This window comes from Brassica rapa, chromosome A10 (assembly GCF_000309985.2).
Source record: "Brassica rapa cultivar Chiifu-401-42 chromosome A10, CAAS_Brap_v3.01, whole genome shotgun sequence".
Lineage (NCBI taxonomy): Eukaryota > Viridiplantae > Streptophyta > Magnoliopsida > Brassicales > Brassicaceae > Brassica > Brassica rapa.
Genome location: NC_024804.2, coordinates 16,728,456 through 16,750,954, shown reverse-complemented (window position 1 = coordinate 16,750,954; position 22,499 = coordinate 16,728,456). Strand labels below are relative to the sequence as shown.

Below are 22,499 nucleotides of genomic sequence, written 5' to 3'. Positions count from 1 at the left end.
AAATATATTGAAGCTGGGTAAGCAATAGAGATGTTACGTTTTTTATATAAACCATATATTTAAGACAGAAGAGTCGAAAGATTACACACCGAATAATAGAACTTCTGTTTGGATGTTTTAGAGAATGAAAGACGAAGGCATTGACCACACAAATATATATCATGTGAATCGAGTTTCTACAACAACTAGAGACGCACCACATACTAGATAATTCAAAAGAGTTCTGTTTATCCTTTTTCCCTTCTCATGTACTGCAACATACGGTTAGTTTGTTGTCTCTCAGAGACAAAAGAACACCGCATGGATTGTCTTGCTTTTGGAATTTAGTCATCAGCTGGATCTTGTGGACTCTCTTCAGCACTGCGTTTGATTATGATGACTGGGCACTCTGCATGCTTCACACAAAACTCACTAACCGTTCCAACAAATACCCTGTCCATATAGCAACAAGTGTGAGCTGATTACACAATAGCCTGAGGTTTCAAACTCTATTAACATACTTAATGCAAGTACAGGGCCCTACTCCTCAACTTCTGTCAAGCATAAGTTAGTTAAAGCATATGATTATCGCCTTAAAATGTCTAATATCGCATCGGCAGTGTTTTTTATGCATGTGATCCCACCTCTTAAACCCATAAGGCATTTAAAACTACGTAATGAAAACATCAACAGAAACTACCATTGGTTTTGGTGGTGAATAGATGCCAAAACCACCAAAAAGACTAGTTTACACAGGTATAAAGCATAGAACTTGAGGAGTGTACGTACTTTTGAAATGGACCGAGACCACGACTTCCCACAACCAGAAAATCTGGCCTCACACGCCTAACTTCATGGCATATCACTTCCGTGGGATCACCTTTCCTGATCCAGGCCTCACACCTAACCTACACGTTCAACAACGTACATGTATCAAAAGTTCTACTGATATGAGATCATAATACAAGTTAGGGATGTATAGATCTATCAATGAGTTTTACCCCAATCTCATGACATTTATTAACGAAGAACTCAAGAAGGTGAAGTCCATTAGCCTTGTTACGCTCCCTCATGTTTCGGAAGTCATCAGGGGAAGCATATATGCTGTCCACGTCATCAAAACCTGGTTCCCAATCCATGACCAATAAAATTAACATCAGCTTTCTATATATCTAAACCCAAAGCTAGTCAAACTCAATCTTTCTGAAATTTCGATTGTAAACTCAGCAATCCGCAGCTATTAACAGCATAAAGAAGCCTATGAGCTACTGAAACCTTAAACAAATCAATCGTACACCATTATCATCGAAATTACGAAGAGAGTCAAATTCAAGTATCGAGAAAGCGTAATAGACGGTAGTAAAGAAGAGAGATCAACCGTCTTCGTCCTGGACTTGAGCGTGAAGCAAGAGGAGCTTGAAGCCAGAGGTGTTGGACCTAACGATCTTCTTCAGTGTCCACTCGAACGCCTTTTTGCTGCTTATCGACGCGTGCGGGTAGCCTTTGATCGTCGACTCGTTCACCGCCACCATCACTCGAGTTGGCTCGCTCTCCATTTCTGAAATCGTCGTCTCCGTCGTCGTTCTCTAGAGGCAATCAAGCAGGGTGGATTCGCAAAGTCCTTTGAAAATAGAAAGATATATTCTGCACGGACGGCGCATTTTATATCAGGATGGTACAAGAATTAAGGAGGAATGCTAAAATACGCTCGGTCGGTCACGAGCTGCCACCTCAAATAAATCATCGTTAGACCTTTTATAATGGGCCTCATATTTGGCCCAACAATAGATGTTATTAAGGAATAGGCCCATTAAAATCCGTATTATTAAACTAAACTTTCCTAGGATCCTATAAATTTAATCATTTTTAATGGATCGAGTTTGAACCAAATGAATCCTTAAATTTACCATGGATCCAGCTTTAAGCATGTTTTATCGAATAAACCATTTCTGCAAATCTTTTCATTGTCAACTACATGTAAATGCACACTATCAAAGTTGACACAATTTTGCTCGCTAATTACTAATAACTATATGAACACACAGACTAGGAAAAAATTTGACATTATATATCCTCCGAAATTTTCTAAATACTAACTAAAAGATTCCTAGAACGTTTTGACTTTTTGATTAAAATCATTGGATCCCAGTGAAGGAGACTCGACCAAATCCAAGATGACCAATCTGATACAACTCTAACCACACTCTCTCGGCTTCAACTCTTGCACTTATTCTCGACTCATCATCTCCTCTACTCGACGTCGTCGTTTTGTCCTCCTCCTTCGTTAAACTCCCATCTCTCTCCACTACAAACCGGTGATCATCATAATCTCCGCCGCCACAACATCCTACGCCACCACCGCATTTCTCATCTCCTCCGGCCATCTCAAACACATCTTCACAGATGAATTTCCCGCGGTCTTGTCTCATGTGTAGCTTCCTCTTCTTCTTCTTATTCCGGCTCCGACCGAGACATCGCCGTCCGATCATCCACGGGACTTTAACGAAAGTGAGAGTGAGAAAGTTTATGATCGCACATGGACAGCAACAAAGCGCTACACAATCAGCAATAGCAGCCGCCGCCCACGACCGGCATCTCTTGCCAGAGCATTTGACTTTATCGCCGTGAATGTGATGACGGTGTCGACGGCTCTCTTCGTAGACGGCGTCGTTTTGACAGTGGGTCCCGCCATTGTGTTTACGTGAAACTCGATGCGGGTTTTCCTCCATCAAAACAAAGTCCTGCTAGAAAAAGAAAGCAAACAATAAACTTTGTGTTGCCCAAAAAAAAAAAAAAAACAATAAACTTTGTCACACTCTCTATGTGTTGTTGTTATATATGCGATACATCAATACGTAGATATATATGTATGTATGGGTTTATGGATCAAAGTTTTGAAAAAGAGTTCTGCTTACAAGTTGATACGTATAGGAAATAGTAAAGAATGACGAAAACACAGAGAGAGAGGTGTAGGAAACAACAACTCGAGATTTTCCATGCACTTTCACTTAATGACTCTACGCAGTTCAGGTTTAAACTCACTACTCTCTTTAAGCGCGTGTACGTAACACCACGGCAATAAAATGTTTTAATTATCCTTTTGTCAAATTTGAATCAAACATCTTATGTCTAAGAAAAAAAATGTAAACGGTTTGGTCTAATGACTGGTTTAGAGATCTGAATGAGCGTGTGAAGATAAAAAAAAAAAGGTTTTTGAATATGTTTAGTAAGGAGCTCTTCTAGGGATATGTAATGAATTTAAAGTACCTTTTGTTTGCTTTGAGTTTTGTGGTAGCTTTGGTAGGTAATCTCATTATGCATTATATTAGGCCATTTATCTGTTAGTTTTTTTATATCTAGACTTGGATCAATAAGTTGTATTGATTGTACGTAGCATTGTTTACGTTCTACTCTATAATTAGTAATTTACAAGTAGGAAATAAAAGAATTTGTTATCTGAAACTAGTTTATGCCATAAACGAAAAGATGGAGATTGTTGAACCAGCAAAAAACTATAGTGACATATTATATTGATTAATGAGGAACTATTAAAAGATTAGTGTGATAACGTGGATGGTTAGTGGGAAGGATTCTCTTTCACGTGGACTGCCGGGTCTTATTATGGCCCAATTACGTGGCCTGTAATAAAATACAATTTAGACAGCAATAGAATATAACTAGAGTATTGTGCAAGTATCAATACGACAATAGCCCTATAAAGTAATAGTCCTAGAAAGTCTATTAGGAATCTCCCTCAAATAATTACAGAAAACAATAGAATATGTATTTAGATATATACTGCTTACTAAGATATTCATAAGCTATTTATTTATGGGGTATTGATCACAAAGCTTTGACTCTTTCAAAATGTTGCAGGATTGCATTTTCTGGTTAATTTTAGCTAATGTGAAACGGTAAACAATTTTAATTTCTGTTTAGAGAAAAAAACAAAAACAAACTCCCATGTTTATCGGAGTGGGACCTAGTACAGTTGTCCTTTTCACTTATATAAGGTGAATGTGCAAACTGGTGGGTAAATTTTTAAAAATGTAATTTGCATGTTCATACGCTATACTGATGTATATACTCACATGGCCATACAAATATATTTATACCGTATAAATGCTTATCATTGTTAGAAGCTAAATCTCGTTATAGATGGACATTTCATTGAAAGAACACAACTCAGAATCGAAATACTCCATTCACACATGCAATCTAAAAAGAAAAACAGCTACACGAATTTCCAATTAATTTTGCTGTCGGCATTGAGACTTTTTCTTGTAGTGTTTTAAATTAATCAACTAATCAGGGTTTAAAATAAACAAAGCTCTTCGAAAATATGAATTGTCAGTGATGAACACTATGTGCAACTAGTTAAGAGCATGATCAACGTTAACTAACTGGGGAGGGGAGAAATTGGATCTTCTCAAAAAAAAAAAAAGAAGGATGCAGCATGCATAAATAACCCTACATGAGATCATGAGAAAAATGTAGAGATGGTTAGTGGTGAATGGGTTACCTTTGAGGATTCCTTAGCTTGCTTTCTTTCGGGGTATAGTAAATATAATTATGTACACATATACATAAAGGATCAAAAGAAATATAGTTTCAGTTGATGTGTGTTTGTATATTGTACTAATCTTAAGATAGAAACTGTGGTTTTGTATGATGGAAGAAATAGTAGAGGAAAGTGAATGAGACTAAAACCCTCAATAAAAAAACAGAACAAGGAGAAGGAGAAGAATAATACGGAGAGGATGAATAAAGATCCTTGATCTAGCAAAGCTCTATTTATATATGAATGTTTTTTAGTTATACACAGTCTCTCTATTTCTACATGTAATCTCTTTTTATACTATATCCACGTGTACAGAAAGAGTTAAACACGATTTTTCTTCACGATATACGACCACATGCTAAATATCAAGCTATATATGTACACAAATAAGCTAGTAGATACATATGCAAAATGTATTTTATTTTAGTATAAGTTCATATATATATAGCGGAGTAAAAGATTTTCGTATATTTACGATTAGTTCTTTTTTTTTGTAGGATACGTATGATACGGGTTGTTAAGTTAAACCGATTTAGAGATTGATCCGCGAATCTGTATAGATATTGATTTTTATACATTAATATTTGTTTTTCATAATTAGTGTTATATATTTCAGATGAGTAGTAATATAAATAATTGTATTCAAAATACTTGGATTAAAATGTGTTCCATAGAATAGAAGACAAACGGCCCGGGGTAAAGAAAGCAAGCATGCCAGAGTAAAGAAGAAAGGTTGTACCCCGACTCTTTCACTAATCTTTCTTCGGATAATATGATTATTTTTTGTACAAATATTCGAACCCGTTTCAGATACATTTATTATTTATATATTTTTAGGTTTTTAAACTCATTCATACCTATAATGACACAATTCAAAACCCACACATAATTCAATTTGAGCCTAATTTCAAAACAAAAAAAATGATACCTGAAAAAAACAACTCGTACTTAAATGAATAGCCAATGTTCATACTTAACTGATTTTATAAACTAATAAAAAGATTTTTTCTATGGTTTGGCTAAATTAAGTGAAATAGAAATATTTTTTTTATTTAGTAAAATAATTATATGGAGTGAAAATTAAATGATAATAAATGTAATGCATTTTTATTATTTTGATTTAAGTTATTATTTTATTCACAAAAACATATCTTTAAATTATGTTTTTGGCTACGTAATTTCCCACCGAGTGAAACTAAAATAAAAAAAAAGTTTTAATAAAACAAACTAAAACGAATGTTTAACCATATGCAAAACCTAGTATTTTACATTTTTGATTTTATAATTGGCACAAAGTTAATGTTGATGAACAAATAAATAAACATTTGTACTATTACTATTGTGGTAATATGATTAATGATGTGATGTATTATTAAGATAATATAATTAATAAAATTGTTAAGTTGAGTAATTATATTAATGAAATTATTAAAATGACATTATACTTTTTTTTTTTATAGTGCTATCTATGTTTACAAACAATTTTCATTTATACTATTATCCATGTTTTTAATCCGTATCAAAAAATATAGATTAGATAATTAGGTTGCATCAACCTATAAGTAATATGACTGTTTAGATCTTTGGGCTTAAGCTAACCAAAACTTAACTAGCAAATTATTCTTTATTACGGACTTGGAGCTCTTGCAAAGGAGTGCTCTATACTTTTTTCATACGTTTTTCAATTTTGTTGATTCTTTAATAAGGTTTCGGTTAGTAAAAGACTTATAGATGTACATAATATCTTTTTAAAAGTTGATCAATAAATTTAACATTTCATCAAAAAAAAAAATTATTCTTTATTAGCTTTGATTATTTATAGACGAGAAATAGATCAATTCGAAGCCGAGAAATGTGCGATATGTTCAAAGATTTAGTGATTCTCAATATTGATAATCAAATAGATGTAAAGCCCGTATAAATATAAGTGCAAGTTAGTAAGTAAATTCCAACGAGTCAACGACAACAGGTTACATACATACTTAAATAGTTACATTTTTGAAACAAAACAGTATATAATTAATTTACAAAAAAAACAGTAGTATATAATTCCATTAGAAAAGGTATTAATTATTGATTGATCTTTTTCGCATATACTATGTGTTTACTTCACTTGTTTTGTATATAATCTCCTCTTGTATCTCATTTACTACTAATGAATGTTTATCCTGAAATACTAAAATAATGTTCTCATTTTTCAGTGATCATGTCATATGATAATGTCTGACCGTGACTAATGAAGAGCTTTTTTCAATGATACGGTGACGTGATCGTGTCTAATTATAATTTTAAATCGATATATATATATATATATATATATATATATATATATCACACTGATAAGAATATTTGTGTTTGCGCATTAAGATATCAATATACTTACATATATATTATTGTAAATAATTCGACTATACGTGTACAATGTATATAATATATGAATAATAGTTAATACGTAGTAGTTAGTACGTATAATCCAATAATTTTGCGCATAGTTTGAAGTTTTTATTGGTCAGAACGGCTGAACCTTCTGATTGATGATAACGTAGAGATTGAGATTCCTTGAGGATTGAGTAACCACGAGGAAAATAAAAGAGCTGATAAATCGCACTGTGTGACTTGCTCGCTAACGATTTACATATGGTCATTATTTGTCAAATCAGTTTCAACTCCTAACATTTTTCTTTTATTTTAATTAATTAAAGCAAATCGATATTTTTCACATATTATAAGCCGGTTTGAATTGTGTAAGAACAAGCTTCTGAACGAATTTATAGGAAATATCGGAGCTTCGTGTTCGATGAGTCCCGAAGACAGAGAGAATCATCTCATGGGAACTCGGCCCAATTTGTGTTGCTTTCCATGCATTTTAAGTTTTTAATTAACACTAACAAAAGAGGACAACAAATACCCATTTGAGAAAAATTTATTTATTTTTACCGTGAGTGACTGTTAAAGAAATCTGAACATTTCATTACTAAATCGATGACCAAAAGTATCTTAAAGTATGCACATAATTAGGTTGCGTTCAATGATGGGTATATAAGAGTGCCATGAAAAAAAGTGACAGTACGAGTAATATTTAAGTTTCTACGTTTCAGTGATGCATTTATGAATGAAGTTATTACAGAATTGATGCGAGTAATATTTACGCAACTTCAGAGTTTTTTATGTTAAGTACTGTACTATTTTTTTGTTTGATTTTGAAGCATTTTAATTAATTTTTTTATTACTATCATATAGAAGTACTAGTATTTATGATTTTCCGTGCCTTTCAAACGTAAAAATAGCAGCGTCGTTCACGCTTTTCCCCTCTGGTGTTGCTGCCTTTGGAGTGACTTTTTCTACTCCTACGAAAAGACTTTGGCACTTTGCACGTGCATTCGATTCTGAGACTGTCAACTCCGCAACTGAGATGCTTTTTGTTGACGAGAAAAAAAAAAGAGAGAGGCAAGTCGCTTTGCTGTCTGGCTACGCACACATCAGTCTTCTTCAGCTAATTATATGGTTCTAGTTATCACTGATTATATGATGACACATGTTACCATAGGTCCCTGGTTTGAACAGCTCAATTGCTTCATTTGCTTGTTGTGGGCGAAGGAGCTCTTTTAGTTTTTTTTTGGCAAACCTATTATTAGTTCTTACAACATAAAAAAGTCGAGTTATCAGAAAACTAAACATATAGAGATTCTTAGTTTTCAATGATTCACATAATCACAGAATGAAAAGCAATATACTTAATTTTCAAAAAATAAATAAAGCAAATATACTTCTTTAATAAATAAATAAATAGAAGCAAATGCATGCAAAATGGCTTTATCTGCTCGTTTTTGACTTCTTGTAGCTACCTGAATTTTTAATAGAAAAATCTAACAATTTTATAAAGTTTCGATGAATACCAACTCTAGTACTCTACCGCCCTTTACAACAACCTCCCTCCACATAAAAGAAAACGCATTCGTACATTAAATAATAATTCTAATGATTATAGAGAGAAACTAAATTAAGTAATGAAGCATGATATAAAAAGAAGAAAATAACAAGAGCAAACATAACCATCTTAAAACTACTCATTTTAATTGTTAGCTAACTTTCATGATAGCAACTTCTTAGAGTTCTTGACATGAGATCAAAAAGCTTTTTATCTGATATTTTTAAATTACGAGTAGAAGTCTCTGCATTTGCGTTTGAATCGCTGTTACTGCCGCAAATCTTTTCGACTTGTACACCAATATCTTTAGCAAGCTTTTGAGCGCCATCTTTTGAGAGAATGGTGTCGAAACAAATGTATCTACCAAAGGCGGTTTTATCACCCAAACCTTCCCATACACGTACGTGAGCTTTAGCCAACCTGTTCACATCCATAGTCGCTAGTAACCCGTTGCTATACATCTCTTTTGCTCCTGCATTTATAAATATTTAAAAAAAAAATCAAAATCTTATTAGCTGTCTTTGTCTCCTCATTGATATGGACCACCCGTGAACTACGTACACATGCCATTACTAGTTGTTTGAATATATTTATAATTATTGGACGGTTATTCAGTTTTGGATTCACATTCATTATATGGTTTACCTTTGAGATAAGCCAAAGTTGAAGTGGAGTTACGATGGAAGAAGTCAGGACCAGTTATAAGAGCAGGACATATAGTGGCAAGCTTTAATCCTTTTGAATCTGCGATCCTCCACGCAGCTTTCTCAGCTTTCAGTTTTCCAAGTGCATACCAAAGCTGTGGAATTATTTTAAGAGGGACTTGTTAATTGGTGGATCAAAAGCATTAACATATATATAGATAATAAAACAGATGACATCATTCATTTACCTTATTGTTGATGCAGAATTGTTCATCGCTCCAGCTTTCTTCATTGATAACAGAGTGATCAAGGTCGTTATAGAAATTTTCTTGCAAAGCGCATGCTAAGAGAGATGATGTGAAGACACATTTTCTCACTGACCCTGTTCTTGTACATGCTTCTGTTACATTCTCACTCACTTTTGCTTCTAGCTCAGCCATTGATTTCTACAAAACATGAACAAATGAAAATGAGTTAGATACATTTTGTTAGAACGAGTAATTAAGACAGAGTTGGATAAATTTGAAAAAAAAAAGAGTGAAACTCAATTTGTAAATTTACAAAAATTGGTAGGTCCAGTTTTGTTTTTGTAAGAGTTATTGATCTGACTGATATGATGACAATGTGTATTTATATTTACTGAATCAATGATCTTGGCTCGTACACGTTTCGGTGAATAGCGGCCATAGATATAAGGTATGGGTCAGAAACACATCATAGTCGAACTTACACATAAACCTTATTATTAGATATATGTCCTTATCAGTAGGTCGAGAATATGTACATCTAAGAGCGATGTCACAGTTAAACTCTCAGAACAAGTGGAACCTACAATCAATCTAGAAGTTTATAAAATTCATATTGCAAAATTAAGCACTATATAACTCTCTTCCTAAATCAGGTGGTTGAGGTTGGATATTTCATAATGTCAACATCGAAAAAGTGAAATCACTAACAAAAAAAATCTCAAATAAAGTGGCATCTATTCAAAAGAGAAGCGCTTAGATTTCACAATGCAGGAAGCTATCAACTAAAGATCTTATTTATGTTGGTAGCAAAGAGCTATCAACTCTTTCAACGTTAATTGGTTGATGATGAATTGTGATATTTTCAAAGGCCATTGAATTTTATGGTTGAAAATAAGTAGGCTACTCAACAAACATTCAGAAAAACTAAGGTACACTTTCTAAGCACCAACCTCAACTCATAACCACTTCATTAACAAGAAAGCAGAGCCACTCAAAAAGTGTTCTAGAAACAAGCCTTTTGACACATTCTCATATTCACACATGACACGTACACCACATTAGATTGTGTTTAGACAGAGCAAAAAAAAAAACGTTATTTGAGTCGCGAACAAAACACACATGTAATCATTCCATGTTTATATGCAACTTTTCATGGCTACGAAGAGTTTTAAATTGGAACGTAATATATGTCATGTGCATTCCATGTGATGAATGTGTACACACATACGTGTAAACAAAAAGCTGACGATATACATAAATATGCTCTATGCATTAAGTGTATGATATTAAAACGTACCGAATAACCAGAGATTCCTGCTGGATCGACAAATGCTGCGGTGTGAAAAACGCCAGCACAACCGTCGAACGCTTTAACCAAACTCTCTATCTCTGTTAATCGCGAGACTACCGACGTTATCCTATTACTAAACGATGCCGTTTCAGCGTCAGCTTCCATCTCGCTAACTTTCTCTTTGTCCTCTGCATTTTTCATCATAATTGTGGAAGAAAATCAAGAACTTGAAAACCAACTTTTAGAAAATCTACTTTCATTTAATTTTAAGTCATTTTATAACTATCATTAATTGATTAATCTATAATTAGTAAAGTAGCAAACATAATCAATTACCTTCGCAGTCGATGACGATTCTCACGGTGTAGCCATGAACAAGAAGCCGCTTAACAATGGCGCGACCAAGGTACGAAACGCCGCCGGTAACACAAACCAACCTGTTTCCACCGTCGGGATCAAGATCCATCGCATTTCTCGATTTACCACCTCCTGACCCGCGGAACCCGTCGTCGTCTCTCCTCCTCTGCACAGCGGCGCAGAGGAACTCCTTCAGCTCCGCAGAGAAGTTCTCCGAATCACGTACAATCCTCATAGTCGTGAGTTCAAAAAAGCAGACAAGCTAAGATTCTTTTTAACTTCTTTGTTCGCTGACTTTGCTTCTTATTAGTTCAGAGAGGGTAGAGAGAGGTACACAGAGGATTGAGAAATGAGAAAGACTATATATATAGCAAGAGCCAGAGGCCAAGTTACACAACACACGATATATGCTTCCAAGAAAGAAAGACAAGTGTATTAAAGAGCAGCTTATCGGCTCGGCTTCAGCTTTACAACGGCTTTCCTATTTATATTGTATACAATCCCATTAACATTAACTATGTATCTTCGCCATTAATAAATACGTTGGAAAATAAAAACCCACATCTGCTATAGATATAGTATTAGATTTTGGGTGTCATATGTTTTACTATACGATATAAATGATATTATGTGCATTTATATTAAGAAAAATAATGGAGCATCTAATATAGTTTTGATAGATTTAATGTTCAAAAACATTTTAATTACTTATTAATTACAAAAACAAACAAACAAAATTGATATCTTTTAGTACTGAAGTGTATTTTTTCCCTCACTTTTTTTGTAAATAAAGTTTGTGCAGAGACTAACTACCAGTTTTCAAGCTGCCAAATTATGTTTTCTAGTTGTCCAATAGTTATGTAATTATATTGGAGCATGTGGTAAACAAGATACTATAGTTGTAATATAGAAGTTTGAAAAAGATACTTTTGTTTTAGGACTTTTATTAGCATTAGTATTATAAATTTTAGTATACGTTACAATAATTAAATATATTAAAAGTAAAAACACGTTAAAACTTAAAAGTAAAATAAATTATTATCAGTAGTAGTGGCTTTAGATTAAAATTGACCATGCCGTATTTCATGACTGGTTATTTTGCATCCACTTGGTTTCTGTCCAAACCGATCATTAGATTCATGATTACGGTCAAACCAGTTGGAAAATATGGCAGATAATTGGACTAAGACAAATTAACCAAACGTTCTATTCTAAGCTACATAAAAAATAGTATCATTTGGGTAAATTGCTAGTGTGTTTACTATGATGCCAAAGCCTAAAAGAACACTCCTCTCTTTTATTTAAAAACAAATAAAATTTTGACCCATTATTTTTGTTACAATTTTTTTTGGTATTCGGTGACGGTAAATACTAAATACACGTTTGTTAGTATTATTTATCTACGGATTATTATGGGACGTTCACGGATTTTGTTTGCGACTCTTGTTTTAAGCGCAAGTAATTTCATGATGCATACATTTTCAGTTTTTCACCAACTCTTGTTACTCTATGGATTACTGATAAAACCTAATTGTTCAAAAAGCGTAAGAAATAGTGAAATACCTTTTTGGACGAAAATGTCAAATCTCACAAACCTCTCGTGGTTTAAACCAAAGAACCCTATGACTTCCTATTTTGACGCAAGTGAAATAATCGTGCAACGTATTCAGTTTGTCACCAACTCTTATCACTTAGCGAGTCACTATTTCTTTTGTTTTTTAAAGGGCCAATCGATTGCTCTTGCTCAGAAGGTTTCGTAAGGCCAAAAGGAAAAAGGCAAAATCTACTGCTCATTAAATCATTAAAGCTATTCCACGATAAGTTTCACCGTTATAATAACGAAATTAGTTGTTGTCGGATGACATAATAAGTAAACCTAATACCACCATTGACAATGGATATATATGTTCTAATGTTTATCCATAGTATACATGATCTCGTACGGAACTGAATCATACACTTATATCACAGTCTAAACATATAATAAGCATGTACTATCGGTTGATTACTGTTGTCGTCAACTTCCTAAGCCATATATAGGTCAAACAATTATAACGAGTGAGGAAAAAACGAAGATGCCAGAGGAATACTAGGTCAAAATTTGCTTTTGGGCCAACTTTTATATGCTCTGACTGCGAAATTACGATTGGTAGCTGAGATGGTCAAACAAATTCGCATTTTTTTAATTTGACTTTATCACCTCAGTTTATTGATTCTAATATATTATATATTATTTATTATCTACCCAAAAATATACTGTTATGTTAAGTCGATTTAATCCATATTCATTTAATGAGATTAGGGTTTTAATGAGTAACCAGGACCGGCCATACATACATATTTTGCGATGCCCATACGTTTTAAATACTCTATCCATTTCAAAATAATGTTTTACGATTTTCACACTTATTAATAAAATTTAATTATTAATGCATAATTTTTTGTAGTTTTATACTCCTTCGTTTCAAAATGTTATATATTTTAGATTTTTACACATTTTAATAAAAATATATTAAATTTGTTTAATTTTTTTGTGATTATTTTTTTTCATGAATTTAAACCAATAAAAATTTAATAAATATAATTATTTTTTTTTTGAAATTTGTAATTAGTTAATAAAACATGTATTAAAAATGCAAAAAAATAGATCTTTTGAAACAATTTTTTTCTAGAATACATAACTTTATGAAACGGAAAGAGTGTTTTTTCTATATTTCTAAACTAAAAAGCCTTCAAAAAATGTAATTAATGTTTTTAAAATTCATAATTTTCATTATTAGTTGAAAAAAGTGCATAGAAAATATAAAAATACATTTTTTTAAAACAATTTTTTTCTAAAACATGTATCTTTTTGAAACGGAGGGAGTATTGTTTAGACATCTCGTTTCATATTCAAGATCTAACGGTTCACAATACTTAATTAGCCATATTTTGCATTTTTGTTCACTAAGTTAATTTAATAATTATATTTGTATAAATATATATGTATATAATATTCAAACTACAATAAAAATAGAAAATATTTAGAACAGAAATGTGGTTATTTGTCATTGTAGGTTAGTATTGTATTTTAGTTAATGTCATTAAGAAAGCTGCCTCCACGAACTTAAACGGCTCTTGTAATTTACAAAAGGATACTAAATATTATGAATAAATGGTAGTATATCCTAAGATGTAAATGAAAATACGAAACCGTAAGATGTTTTTATTTTTCATAAGGAAAGAAAAACTATTAAAAATGATGTGGCAACCAAGAGATGATGTTAATCAGCTCGGCTTGAATAATTCGGCTGAGAGGACAAGTGCGAAATTTTTGGCAGCACGTGTTGACTGACGAGCAGACACGCACGGGATTTTTATCTCCTCAACCGCACTTCCCATATTTCTGTCCGAAATTTAGATGGTTAGTTGTGATCCCTAGCCTGTGCTGACGTGGAAGCTTCTGGTTGGTACGTTTTAACAAACTCTAGTGCGCGCTGTTTTGGTCGGAGCCAAATCGGGTTGGTTCCGTCCAATTTGTCACGAGAAAGACTCATTGTGTGGTCTCTGTTAAGGTTGTAGTCACCTAATTATATTGCAAAGTCGTAAGATTTCGTTTTCTAATGTAGTACTATTTACTTTTCTCGGTTGGGTCCATTGGCCATACTAATTTCCGTGGTGAGGAGAGGAACTCGTAGTGCCTCATCAAAGTCGGTTCCTAGTACAAATTCGTTTACTAAAACTATCAAAGTCAGCACCAATCATTTTCCGCCGCCAGGAATGTTAATGGGCTTTTATCAATTTTAATGGGCTTCTTTTATTGGGCTTGATAGTTATGAGATTCTTCTCACAACGATGCCGTTTTGTGCAGCGACGAACGGGTTTCTGCCAGAGAAAGATAGTAATTTTAAATATCTAATCGAATTAATTTTCATGCGAATTTTTTCTTCGATTTCGTCATGTGCGTTAATTCATGATTATCAGATAGTGTTTTGTTTAAATTTTTGTTTTGGAAGGGAAACAAGACAGAGATTGTGATCTGCAGCTATGATGATCATATCCTTGTGAGTGTCTCTGTATCTGTACTTCGCTTGATGTTTGACGTCACTCTTATGAAACTCCACACAACACTTTGTTTCCAGGTCATAGCAACACAGATTGGAGCCATGGGGACTATATTGCACGCAAGGTCTCTCTCTCACTCAAATATAAATTTTATACTTCCTTGTACTATTTCTTGAGGAGTGAACTTGAGAGTTGTTGACTTGATCACGTTTTACATGTGATAGTTTTAATTATTGTTCATGCTTCTAAGGTTGTCATGAGGAATGAAGTTGAGTGTTCTTGATTTTTTTTTTTTAATTTGTAATTTTGTTCATAATTCTAATATAGGTTGTGCACATCTGAGTTATATATAATGTTTCAAACGGGTGTGTCTTTGGTGACAGGAAGGAAGAAGGGATGTCTGTTGAACCAACATTTATATAGAATCCACGTTTATATAGAATCTACGCCTTACTTATGCCCACTATATTCTTAAGCCAATGCTGGTAGCAACTGCTCGAAGACTCATTGATCACATAAGGTCTCTCTATCGATTCTTGATTTTTGCTCCTTCTCCTCCATTGTTTCGTTTTATCTAACGTCTGATTAAAATGGAACCCAACATAGTTGTCTAACTATTAATATGATCTCTCTTAATTTCTTCAGTTCTCATGTTCCCTCGAAGCCTTTGATTCTCTCGCTTGGTCTCAATGATCATTCTTCGGTACTTGCACATTTTCTTGGAAACATTGATTTGATTATGGGAAAAGTTTGCATAAAACCAATGATACTTAGAGATTCTGTGTGTCCTTTCATTGTAGGAGACATTGAAGGAAATAGAAGCAGCTGTGATCGATAATCGCCTATGGTAATTTGATAATGAAAAGATGTTTTATGTGTTTGGTTGATGTAACTAGTAAGTTGTGGTAATTTGTTTCTATAAGTTCGGTAATTCAACGATATCAAAGACCTTGCTTCTAGTAAAAAGGTTGCCAATTTTCCTCTCTCCACAATTTCAGTTTATTCACACATGATCAGGAATATGAATAAACAAAGAACATATAATAATACAAACGATGTAAGTATATAGCACATCATAAACCAAACATAGGCTGTCAAAGGACAACGCCAAGACAAACATTGTAGTAGTAGTGGCTGTCGCATAATATTTAACCTGTCAAATAAATTACACCCAATAAATATATAAATATAAACACACAAATCTCTCTTTCTTCTTCGTCTTGAAAAGGGACTTTGGGGTTTTGACTCGAGATATCCCCAGTTTCATCCCTGAGCTTGTGTTTTGTTGTCTTCATGACTTAACGAGACTCAATCGTTTCTCTGCGTTAATGCGTTTAACTGATTCTCTACCTGCATAGAATATAGATTTCGATTTAGTGGGGAAAATATGTATATGATTTTATCTCAAGAGCTAATGAGAGCGACTGAAGTTAACTCATGATCTGAAATCAATATATAATTTAATGTGGGAGTCTCTCTAGAAAACGTGAGAAGACAAACCTGCCCATTTCTCTGCTTCAATTTCTTTACTTCTTCTGTTAGGCTCAAAAAGCTTTTAACAATCAAAGATGAAAAGAAAACAAAAGTAATTCAATGCTCATGTTAAGTATAAGACGTGTTTAAGTTTTGGTCACGATGGTTAGGACATAGAATCACCTTGAGACATTTCATAACAACTTCATGATTAGTACTAGGACATAGATGTATTATATATATACCTTTGTTGCATTAGCATGAGTTGGGTCTGAAGCTCTCTCTCCCGTGCAGTTGCAGGCGTCATCTACATGATAAATATGATGTCAAATTCGAGTTGATATGAATATGATTTAATTTGATGGCATATTTGAAAGCGTTTATGTTGTTTGTAACTTATTTGTTTACCTGCAGTAGCTCATCGACGCTTGTCTCTGGTGATCCAGGTTGCTGCTTAACTACGAATTTGATAAATAAAAAAAAAACAACTCAGAACATTTATGTTGAATTCTTCAACAAAAAAGGAGAGGAGAGATAAGATCCTAGAGAAAATAAATATAAATCTATAGATGAAGAGGATTGTAATACCAGAGGTTTGCTCCAGGTGTTTTAGTACTCTCAATATCTCTTCCTGCCAAGACGAGAGTATTTTAAACTAACGACTGTAAAAGTGATTTTCCTTATAGTTTTGAAATTTTACCCGTTGCATGGTGTTGTGCTGCAACATCGACTGAACTGATGGGAGGATTGATGCGGTCGTGAGGGAGCTCGGGCTGCTTGAACCACCGCTGCTAAACGGTGTGAATGTAGAGTTTGTAGATCCCTAGTAATTGTACCCAAAACGGAAACAAATTTTCAGTTTTCATAAAGAAAAATCAATTATTTCACACATAGCTCTTTTATGTTTCTACCACTTTGTTTAAAGACCATAAGAGCTTCAACATAGATGAATAAGCATATAAAGTTTATAGACTATGGTAGTTGTCATACCTTAGGACTGAGATCTGCTGATGTGACCTTAAATCGTCCCTTGTGCTCCACATGCGGGGAATCTGACATCTCGTCCACTGCATAAATTGTATCCCAATTGAAGACTATACAAGAATTACATGTACACTTATAATGAGCGGTTGATTACCAGTATCTCTCTTGGTGCGCTGCAATGATCCGCTGTAGCTCCGCTCGCTCTGATATCTACGCAGTTGAAACTCCCTATACAGAAGTAAGTCAAGTGGCTTTAACATTAACTCACCACTCAATAATAAGAGCTTCAAAGTCAATGACGCATGTCAAGATAAGTTTTGAGGATGCTAACCTGTCAGCTTCCATTGAGATTCTTTTTGGAGAGTAAGTACTCTCTGGTATAAGTGAACCACTCGAATATTTTTTTTGTTCAGAAATGACATGACGTGGTAAATAAGAATTTTGTGCTGCAGTGTCCTCTTCTTTCGTGGTGTGGGCCAGAGATCCAATAGAAGAAGCCTTTGTTAAATGCTGTTGTCCAGAACTCATTAGGCTAGCATCTTTCCAATCAGGAGTAGTTGCATTATCCTCGTCTTCGCCGACATCAAAGCACCCTCTGCATCATGGGACAGGTAGAATAAAGTTTAATCCTTCGTTTCAAAGTTTAGAAACGTTGTAGCTATGGATTACTAAACAGAAGGGATACTTATGGAGTACAATTATCAAACTGCTATACTAAATGAAAACACATCTTGTGTGCCAGTGCCTAGAGTTCGATTGGATAAAATCCGTATCTATAGAAGCTAGTATAAATTTAGAGAACAGGAAGTACTTCAGTGCTTGAAGAGGTTTGATTGGAAACGAGGCGAAAGAACTCTCCAAATCTTGTATATCGTTTAATTCGTCCTGAAAAGAAGAAGACGACAAGGAAATACATGTTGAGTTGACATCGTGCGGCAGAGGATCAAACTTAAAAGTATAGAGAATCGTTTCAAATAATACATCCTGACTGGGAGTTGTTTCTGAGCTGCTAGCCCTTTCAGGGGAAAGAGCAGATTCATCCTGCCTTTCACATTGCTTTCTGTTGAAATCAGGCTCTTCAGCATGTGAACTATCATCATCTGAAATCTACAAGGGCAGAAAAATTAGTCCCTTGCCTTGTATAATTAAATTGGCTAGAAAGGTGCTAGACTTACAAGGGCAGCCTGACTCTTTAGGTCCTCGAGATTGAAATTCCAAGCGCTTATTCCCCTTATGTATTCTTGCTGCAGAGAAATAGGAAGTCTGAGTAAGATGTGCATAATTAAAACACACAATCACACTCGCCTACCAGAAGATGTTTTCACTTCTCGTGCTAAACAATAGCATCTTAACGACATTATACAGAATAATCTCAACAGATAGGGGAAATTTTTGTTTCCTAATACTTGCCTGTGATAGGTGTGCTTCGTACTCAGACTTGTTTTGCATCAACAGATCAGCTTCCTTTGACTGAAAGGAAAAATTCACATATCAATCAAGCTTTTCCAGAAAATTTTCTTGCTAGCAAAAGACTGAATAAGATCAAGGGATGCGTCAGACCTTTATCGTTCTATAACGTTCACCTAATGGAGGAAGACCATTGAGAATTGTTTTAGCCAAGTAATCAGGTGGGCGAGCTTGTTTGAAGAAAGGGTGCTTTAAAAGCTTTTCTGAAGTTGGGCGCTTCTTTGGGTCCTTCACTAGGCATGTACCCACCATCTCTTTAAATGCCTGTTAAGGGCAAGCAACCAGTAAGGTGGAAAGAAACACAAGAAACTAGAACGATAGCAAATAAAAACTGTCACCACTCACGCACTTTTGAAAATCTTTTGTCTCTCTCGTAGTCAAGTCCGGGAGGTGCATTTTGTAAGGTCATCAGCAAAACCTACCAGTGATTATTAACACAACAGTAACACATGAACTGAGTACCAGAGAGCAAGGAAGAATAACAAGCCAAATGGAATCATTATAACTTACTTTCATTGGCGGATACTTGGAAAATGGGGCATGACCATGAGCCAGTTCAAGTGCTGTTATTCCAAATGACCATACATCTGCTCTGTGACAGGGAAGAAATGTATCAGTCAATAAACCTGAGTATTACGGTGGGAAACAATGATTTAGCGTAAATGCAGAGCTTATAATTTATAGAGTATTAACTTACTTAAAATCATATCCATGTAGCTGCTGCATGACTTCAGGAGCCATCCTATACAGAAACAAGCATAAAATCAGAAATTAAGTCTAAGATGTATCCCCATATACCTAGATACCTACAGAACATGGAATTAGTGAAGTTGAAAAAAGGTTACCAGCATGGAGTCCCAACGAATGTATTTCTGGAACGTTGTCTATCTCCTGTATCGAACATGCAAGCTGATACTCCAAAGTCTGCTAGCTTAACGACACCATTAGAGTCCAGTAGTATATTTCCAGCCTGCAAAGGAAGCCATACATATTAGTAAAAACGATAATACCTTCATCTCAGTAACATACAACTAACGGGATGATGACTATAAAGAGATAAATAAGGAAAGCCCTACACTAAAGTAGAAAAGCTGCAACCACCTACCTTCACATCCCTATGGATATGTCCATGAGCATGAAGATACACAAGAGCTCTCAGAGTCTCACGGAGTAAAGTAGCAATAACAGGTTCCTCAAATCCGTCTTGATAAGAAGACTTTATTATATGGAGACAGGATCCTCCCGCCATGTAAGGCATCACAACCCATAGCTGGTGCCCAGCGGTAAATGAGCAATGTGCTTGCAACACATTCGGATGGTTGATCAAGCTCATTGTTTGCACCTCTCTCCGGATCCCATCCTACAAAAAAATTCATTCAGGTTAACAAAGACAATCCGCGATGCTCACAACTGAATCTAATTCTTTACATCTAGCTTAAGCTTTGGGTAGAACCGTTCTTTCATATGTTAGAATAAGAATGGAATCAGAGTGCTTACCAGATCGTTGTTGCACTTTTCAAGATCAAGAACCTTGATAGCAACGACCTCGTTAAGCGGTATGCACAAAGCTTTGTGCACAGTGGCACTGACACCATCTCCAATTTCTTCTTGTAGCTTATAGTCTTTCGCATTGAGAGGAAACTTTTTCTCTGACATAATTATTTTGTTATCTTCTTAAAAACAAAAAAAGCATATGCTATACACCTAGTAACCTTCAAAATAATTCGACTTCCAATTCGCCAGCATCTTCTTACACTTCTTCAACGCAGCAGAGATATCAACAATGTCATTCTACCACCAAGATATTTATCTGCGCAGCAAATGCAATTCGAAAGAACAACTCAGAAACTACAAAATGATTAAGGTCGTCGTCGTCGTCGTCGTCTCGATCTACAAAAACCTCTGACGCGTTTTCGTAATTTCTACACCACACAATTGGTTATCACCATATCTCTTAATCGGATTTGAGAAATCTAAGCTCCACAATCATGGAAAAGATAAATAAAGAGAAAATCGATAACTCTTTTACCATTATCGAAACGAATTCGAGATAAAAACAAATCTGGGAGAAGGAGAAGAAACAGCGCTGACCTGAAGTCAAGTCAACGGAGGAGGCGTAGCTTAAGCTGACTTGATGATCCTCCTATCACGCAGAAAACAAAGGAAGGCGTAGTCAGCGTCGTCAATTACGGCGGTGGTGGAGATTGATGATTTGCGATCGATCTGCTAATGAGAAGAGATTATTTGAAATCGTGGAACGAGAGAGAGAGGTTAGAATCTCTCTCGCTTTCTCGTCTTCGTTGTGGACTTCGCTTCTCTCCTCCTCTGGTGTTGTTGCTTCTCTGTCGTCGGGTTTCCGCTTAGCAGAAAGAATCTCGAGGAAAAGCTAAGAGAAACGGTTACGAAAACCCGTTTTCGCTGGTTAAGTTGTGTACCGGTTTTGGATCAATTTTTACTCAGATCACAAAATTAGTTTGAATTTAACTAATTACTAGATTTTGATCCGCGCTTTGAAAGCGCGGGATTATTTTGTTTACAAAACTTAGTTTATTATAAACTATAATTTCTATCTAAAGTTATATATTTTAAGTTTTATTTAAATAAGCGTTGGCATGTCTCTCATTTGTTTTAGATTATTTTAAAAGTTAAAAACTAAAACGGAGTAATACATCGTCTATGTCTTGCTTTGGTCAAATTTTATTTTTATAATTTTTTTTTGTCATAAATAATAGAGCTGGGCAACATATCAGGACCCAAAGAACTGAATCAAACCCGATCCGAAAAGTAGTACCGAACTTAAACCAAAATTGATTAATACATGATTGGGTATACAATTTAATATAGGAAGAACCAGATTCAAACCCGACTCGAACAAAATATTTCGGGAACCATAAAATGCTCAAAACACCGGAAATATCTAAAAACTTGTTTTCCATCATAATTTCCAAATAAATCCAGTTTTATTTTAATTTTATATATTTACGTTTACATTATTTAAATTTATATGTTTTATATTATTTAAGTTTCGGGTTTTTAGAATTTAAGGTACATTTTAATTTTTCAATTGTTTACATAATTTAAATGGATACCCAAACCAAACCCGTAATGTTTAGAATAGGGTTTAAATCTATAAACCTAAAAATCTGAAATCCGAATAGACTCAAATCAAAACCAAACGGATCCTGATTAAGATATATAAGATTATGTGTTTTATTTATTTAATAATAATATAAGATTATATGTTTAGTTTTTCTCCTAGAATATTTAAATGTTTATTTGGGTTTATATAGAAACCGTTTTTAACAAAAATCAATACCAAATATATGCATCTATATATACCGGGTTTGCTGACATATTATATAATATAAACGTGTTTTAATCATTTTTTAAATAATTTAAAATTTTGTGCTATAATCATTTTTAAATAAGAATATGAGGATATAATTATTTTAGATGTTAGTGCCCAAACATATTCATTCAATAATAATGAACATCAAAAATATTCTTACCTATGTATTGTTAT

The 22,499-nt window shown here is 34.2% G+C and overlaps 4 protein-coding genes and 1 long non-coding RNA gene across 5 annotated transcripts; 1 reads left to right on the top strand and 4 right to left on the bottom strand.

Annotated features, from left to right (window-relative positions):
- Positions 1–31: 31 nt before the first annotated feature.
- LOC103846466 lies at positions 32–8,106 on the bottom strand. Its single transcript, XM_033281937.1, has 4 exons — positions 4,502–8,106; positions 1,358–2,720; positions 769–1,102; positions 32–432 (listed from the first exon to the last, which is right to left on the bottom strand). Exon 2 carries the CDS (start codon positions 2,706–2,708, stop codon positions 2,115–2,117), a length of 594 nt encoding a protein of 197 aa, XP_033137828.1. The 5' UTR covers positions 2,709–2,720; positions 4,502–8,106; the 3' UTR covers positions 32–432; positions 769–1,102; positions 1,358–2,114.
- On the bottom strand, positions 39–1,644 carry LOC103846469 (universal stress protein A-like protein). The gene is made up of 4 exons (XM_009123399.3): positions 1,358–1,644; positions 981–1,102; positions 769–887; positions 39–432 (listed from the first exon to the last, which is right to left on the bottom strand). The coding sequence occupies exons 1-4, from the start codon at positions 1,533–1,535 to the stop codon at positions 324–326; spliced, it is 528 nt and encodes a 175-aa protein (XP_009121647.1). The 5' UTR covers positions 1,536–1,644; the 3' UTR covers positions 39–323.
- A 373-nt stretch (positions 8,107–8,479) lies between the features above and the next one.
- On the bottom strand, positions 8,480–11,434 carry LOC103846465 (cinnamoyl-CoA reductase-like SNL6). Its single transcript, XM_009123391.3, has 5 exons — positions 10,988–11,434; positions 10,658–10,839; positions 9,361–9,558; positions 9,114–9,267; positions 8,480–8,940 (listed from the first exon to the last, which is right to left on the bottom strand). Exons 1-5 carry the CDS (start codon positions 11,241–11,243, stop codon positions 8,624–8,626), a joined length of 1,107 nt encoding a protein of 368 aa, XP_009121639.1. The 5' UTR covers positions 11,244–11,434; the 3' UTR covers positions 8,480–8,623.
- Positions 11,435–13,704: 2,270 nt separating this feature from the next.
- LOC103846463 lies at positions 13,705–16,036 on the top strand. The gene is made up of 3 exons (XR_004452381.1): positions 13,705–15,572; positions 15,698–15,755; positions 15,853–16,036. It is a non-coding gene; the product is annotated as an uncharacterized LOC103846463 (long non-coding RNA).
- A 42-nt stretch (positions 16,037–16,078) lies between these two features.
- LOC103846464 (serine/threonine-protein kinase BLUS1) lies at positions 16,079–21,392 on the bottom strand. Its single transcript, XM_009123390.3, has 21 exons — positions 21,068–21,392; positions 20,474–20,786; positions 20,082–20,336; positions 19,822–19,946; positions 19,674–19,718; positions 19,487–19,568; positions 19,326–19,394; positions 19,070–19,240; positions 18,920–18,979; positions 18,685–18,753; positions 18,491–18,616; positions 18,321–18,394; positions 17,841–18,104; positions 17,664–17,737; positions 17,516–17,592; positions 17,226–17,348; positions 17,114–17,156; positions 16,934–16,983; positions 16,771–16,832; positions 16,553–16,604; positions 16,079–16,402 (listed from the first exon to the last, which is right to left on the bottom strand). The coding sequence occupies exons 2-21, from the start codon at positions 20,630–20,632 to the stop codon at positions 16,361–16,363; spliced, it is 2,022 nt and encodes a 673-aa protein (XP_009121638.2). The 5' UTR covers positions 20,633–20,786; positions 21,068–21,392; the 3' UTR covers positions 16,079–16,360.
- Between the last annotated feature and the right edge of the window lie 1,107 nt (positions 21,393–22,499).

Bases quoted from the DNA above. Each gene is read 5' to 3' on its own strand.
- LOC103846469 (XM_009123399.3), bottom strand. From the start codon at position 1,535: ATGGAGAGCGAGCCAACTCGAGTGATGGTGGCGGTGAACGAGTCGACG. The intron at 888-980 runs GTAAAACTCATT...TTGAACGTGTAG, and splicing joins ATAAATGTCATGAGATTGGG to GTTAGGTGTGAGGCCTGGAT. The intron at 433-768 runs GTACGTACACTC...CTATATGGACAG, and splicing joins GGTCTCGGTCCATTTCAAAA to GGTATTTGTTGGAACGGTTA.
- LOC103846466 (XM_033281937.1), bottom strand. From the start codon at position 2,708: ATGGAGGAAAACCCGCATCGAGTTTCACGTAAACACAATGGCGGGACC.
- LOC103846465 (XM_009123391.3), bottom strand. From the start codon at position 11,243: ATGAGGATTGTACGTGATTCGGAGAACTTCTCTGCGGAGCTGAAGGAG. The intron at 10,840-10,987 runs GTAATTGATTAT...TGAAAAATGCAG, and splicing joins AATCGTCATCGACTGCGAAG to AGGACAAAGAGAAAGTTAGC. The intron at 8,941-9,113 runs GTAAACCATATA...TTATAAATGCAG, and splicing joins AACTTTGGCTTATCTCAAAG to GAGCAAAAGAGATGTATAGC.
- LOC103846464 (XM_009123390.3), bottom strand. From the start codon at position 20,632: ATGTCAGAGAAAAAGTTTCCTCTCAATGCGAAAGACTATAAGCTACAA. The intron at 18,617-18,684 runs GTAAGTCTAGCA...CTGCCCTTGTAG, and splicing joins TAAAGAGTCAGGCTGCCCTT to ATTTCAGATGATGATAGTTC. The intron at 17,738-17,840 runs GTTAGCATCCTC...ACTTCTGTATAG, and splicing joins ATCTCAATGGAAGCTGACAG to GGAGTTTCAACTGCGTAGAT.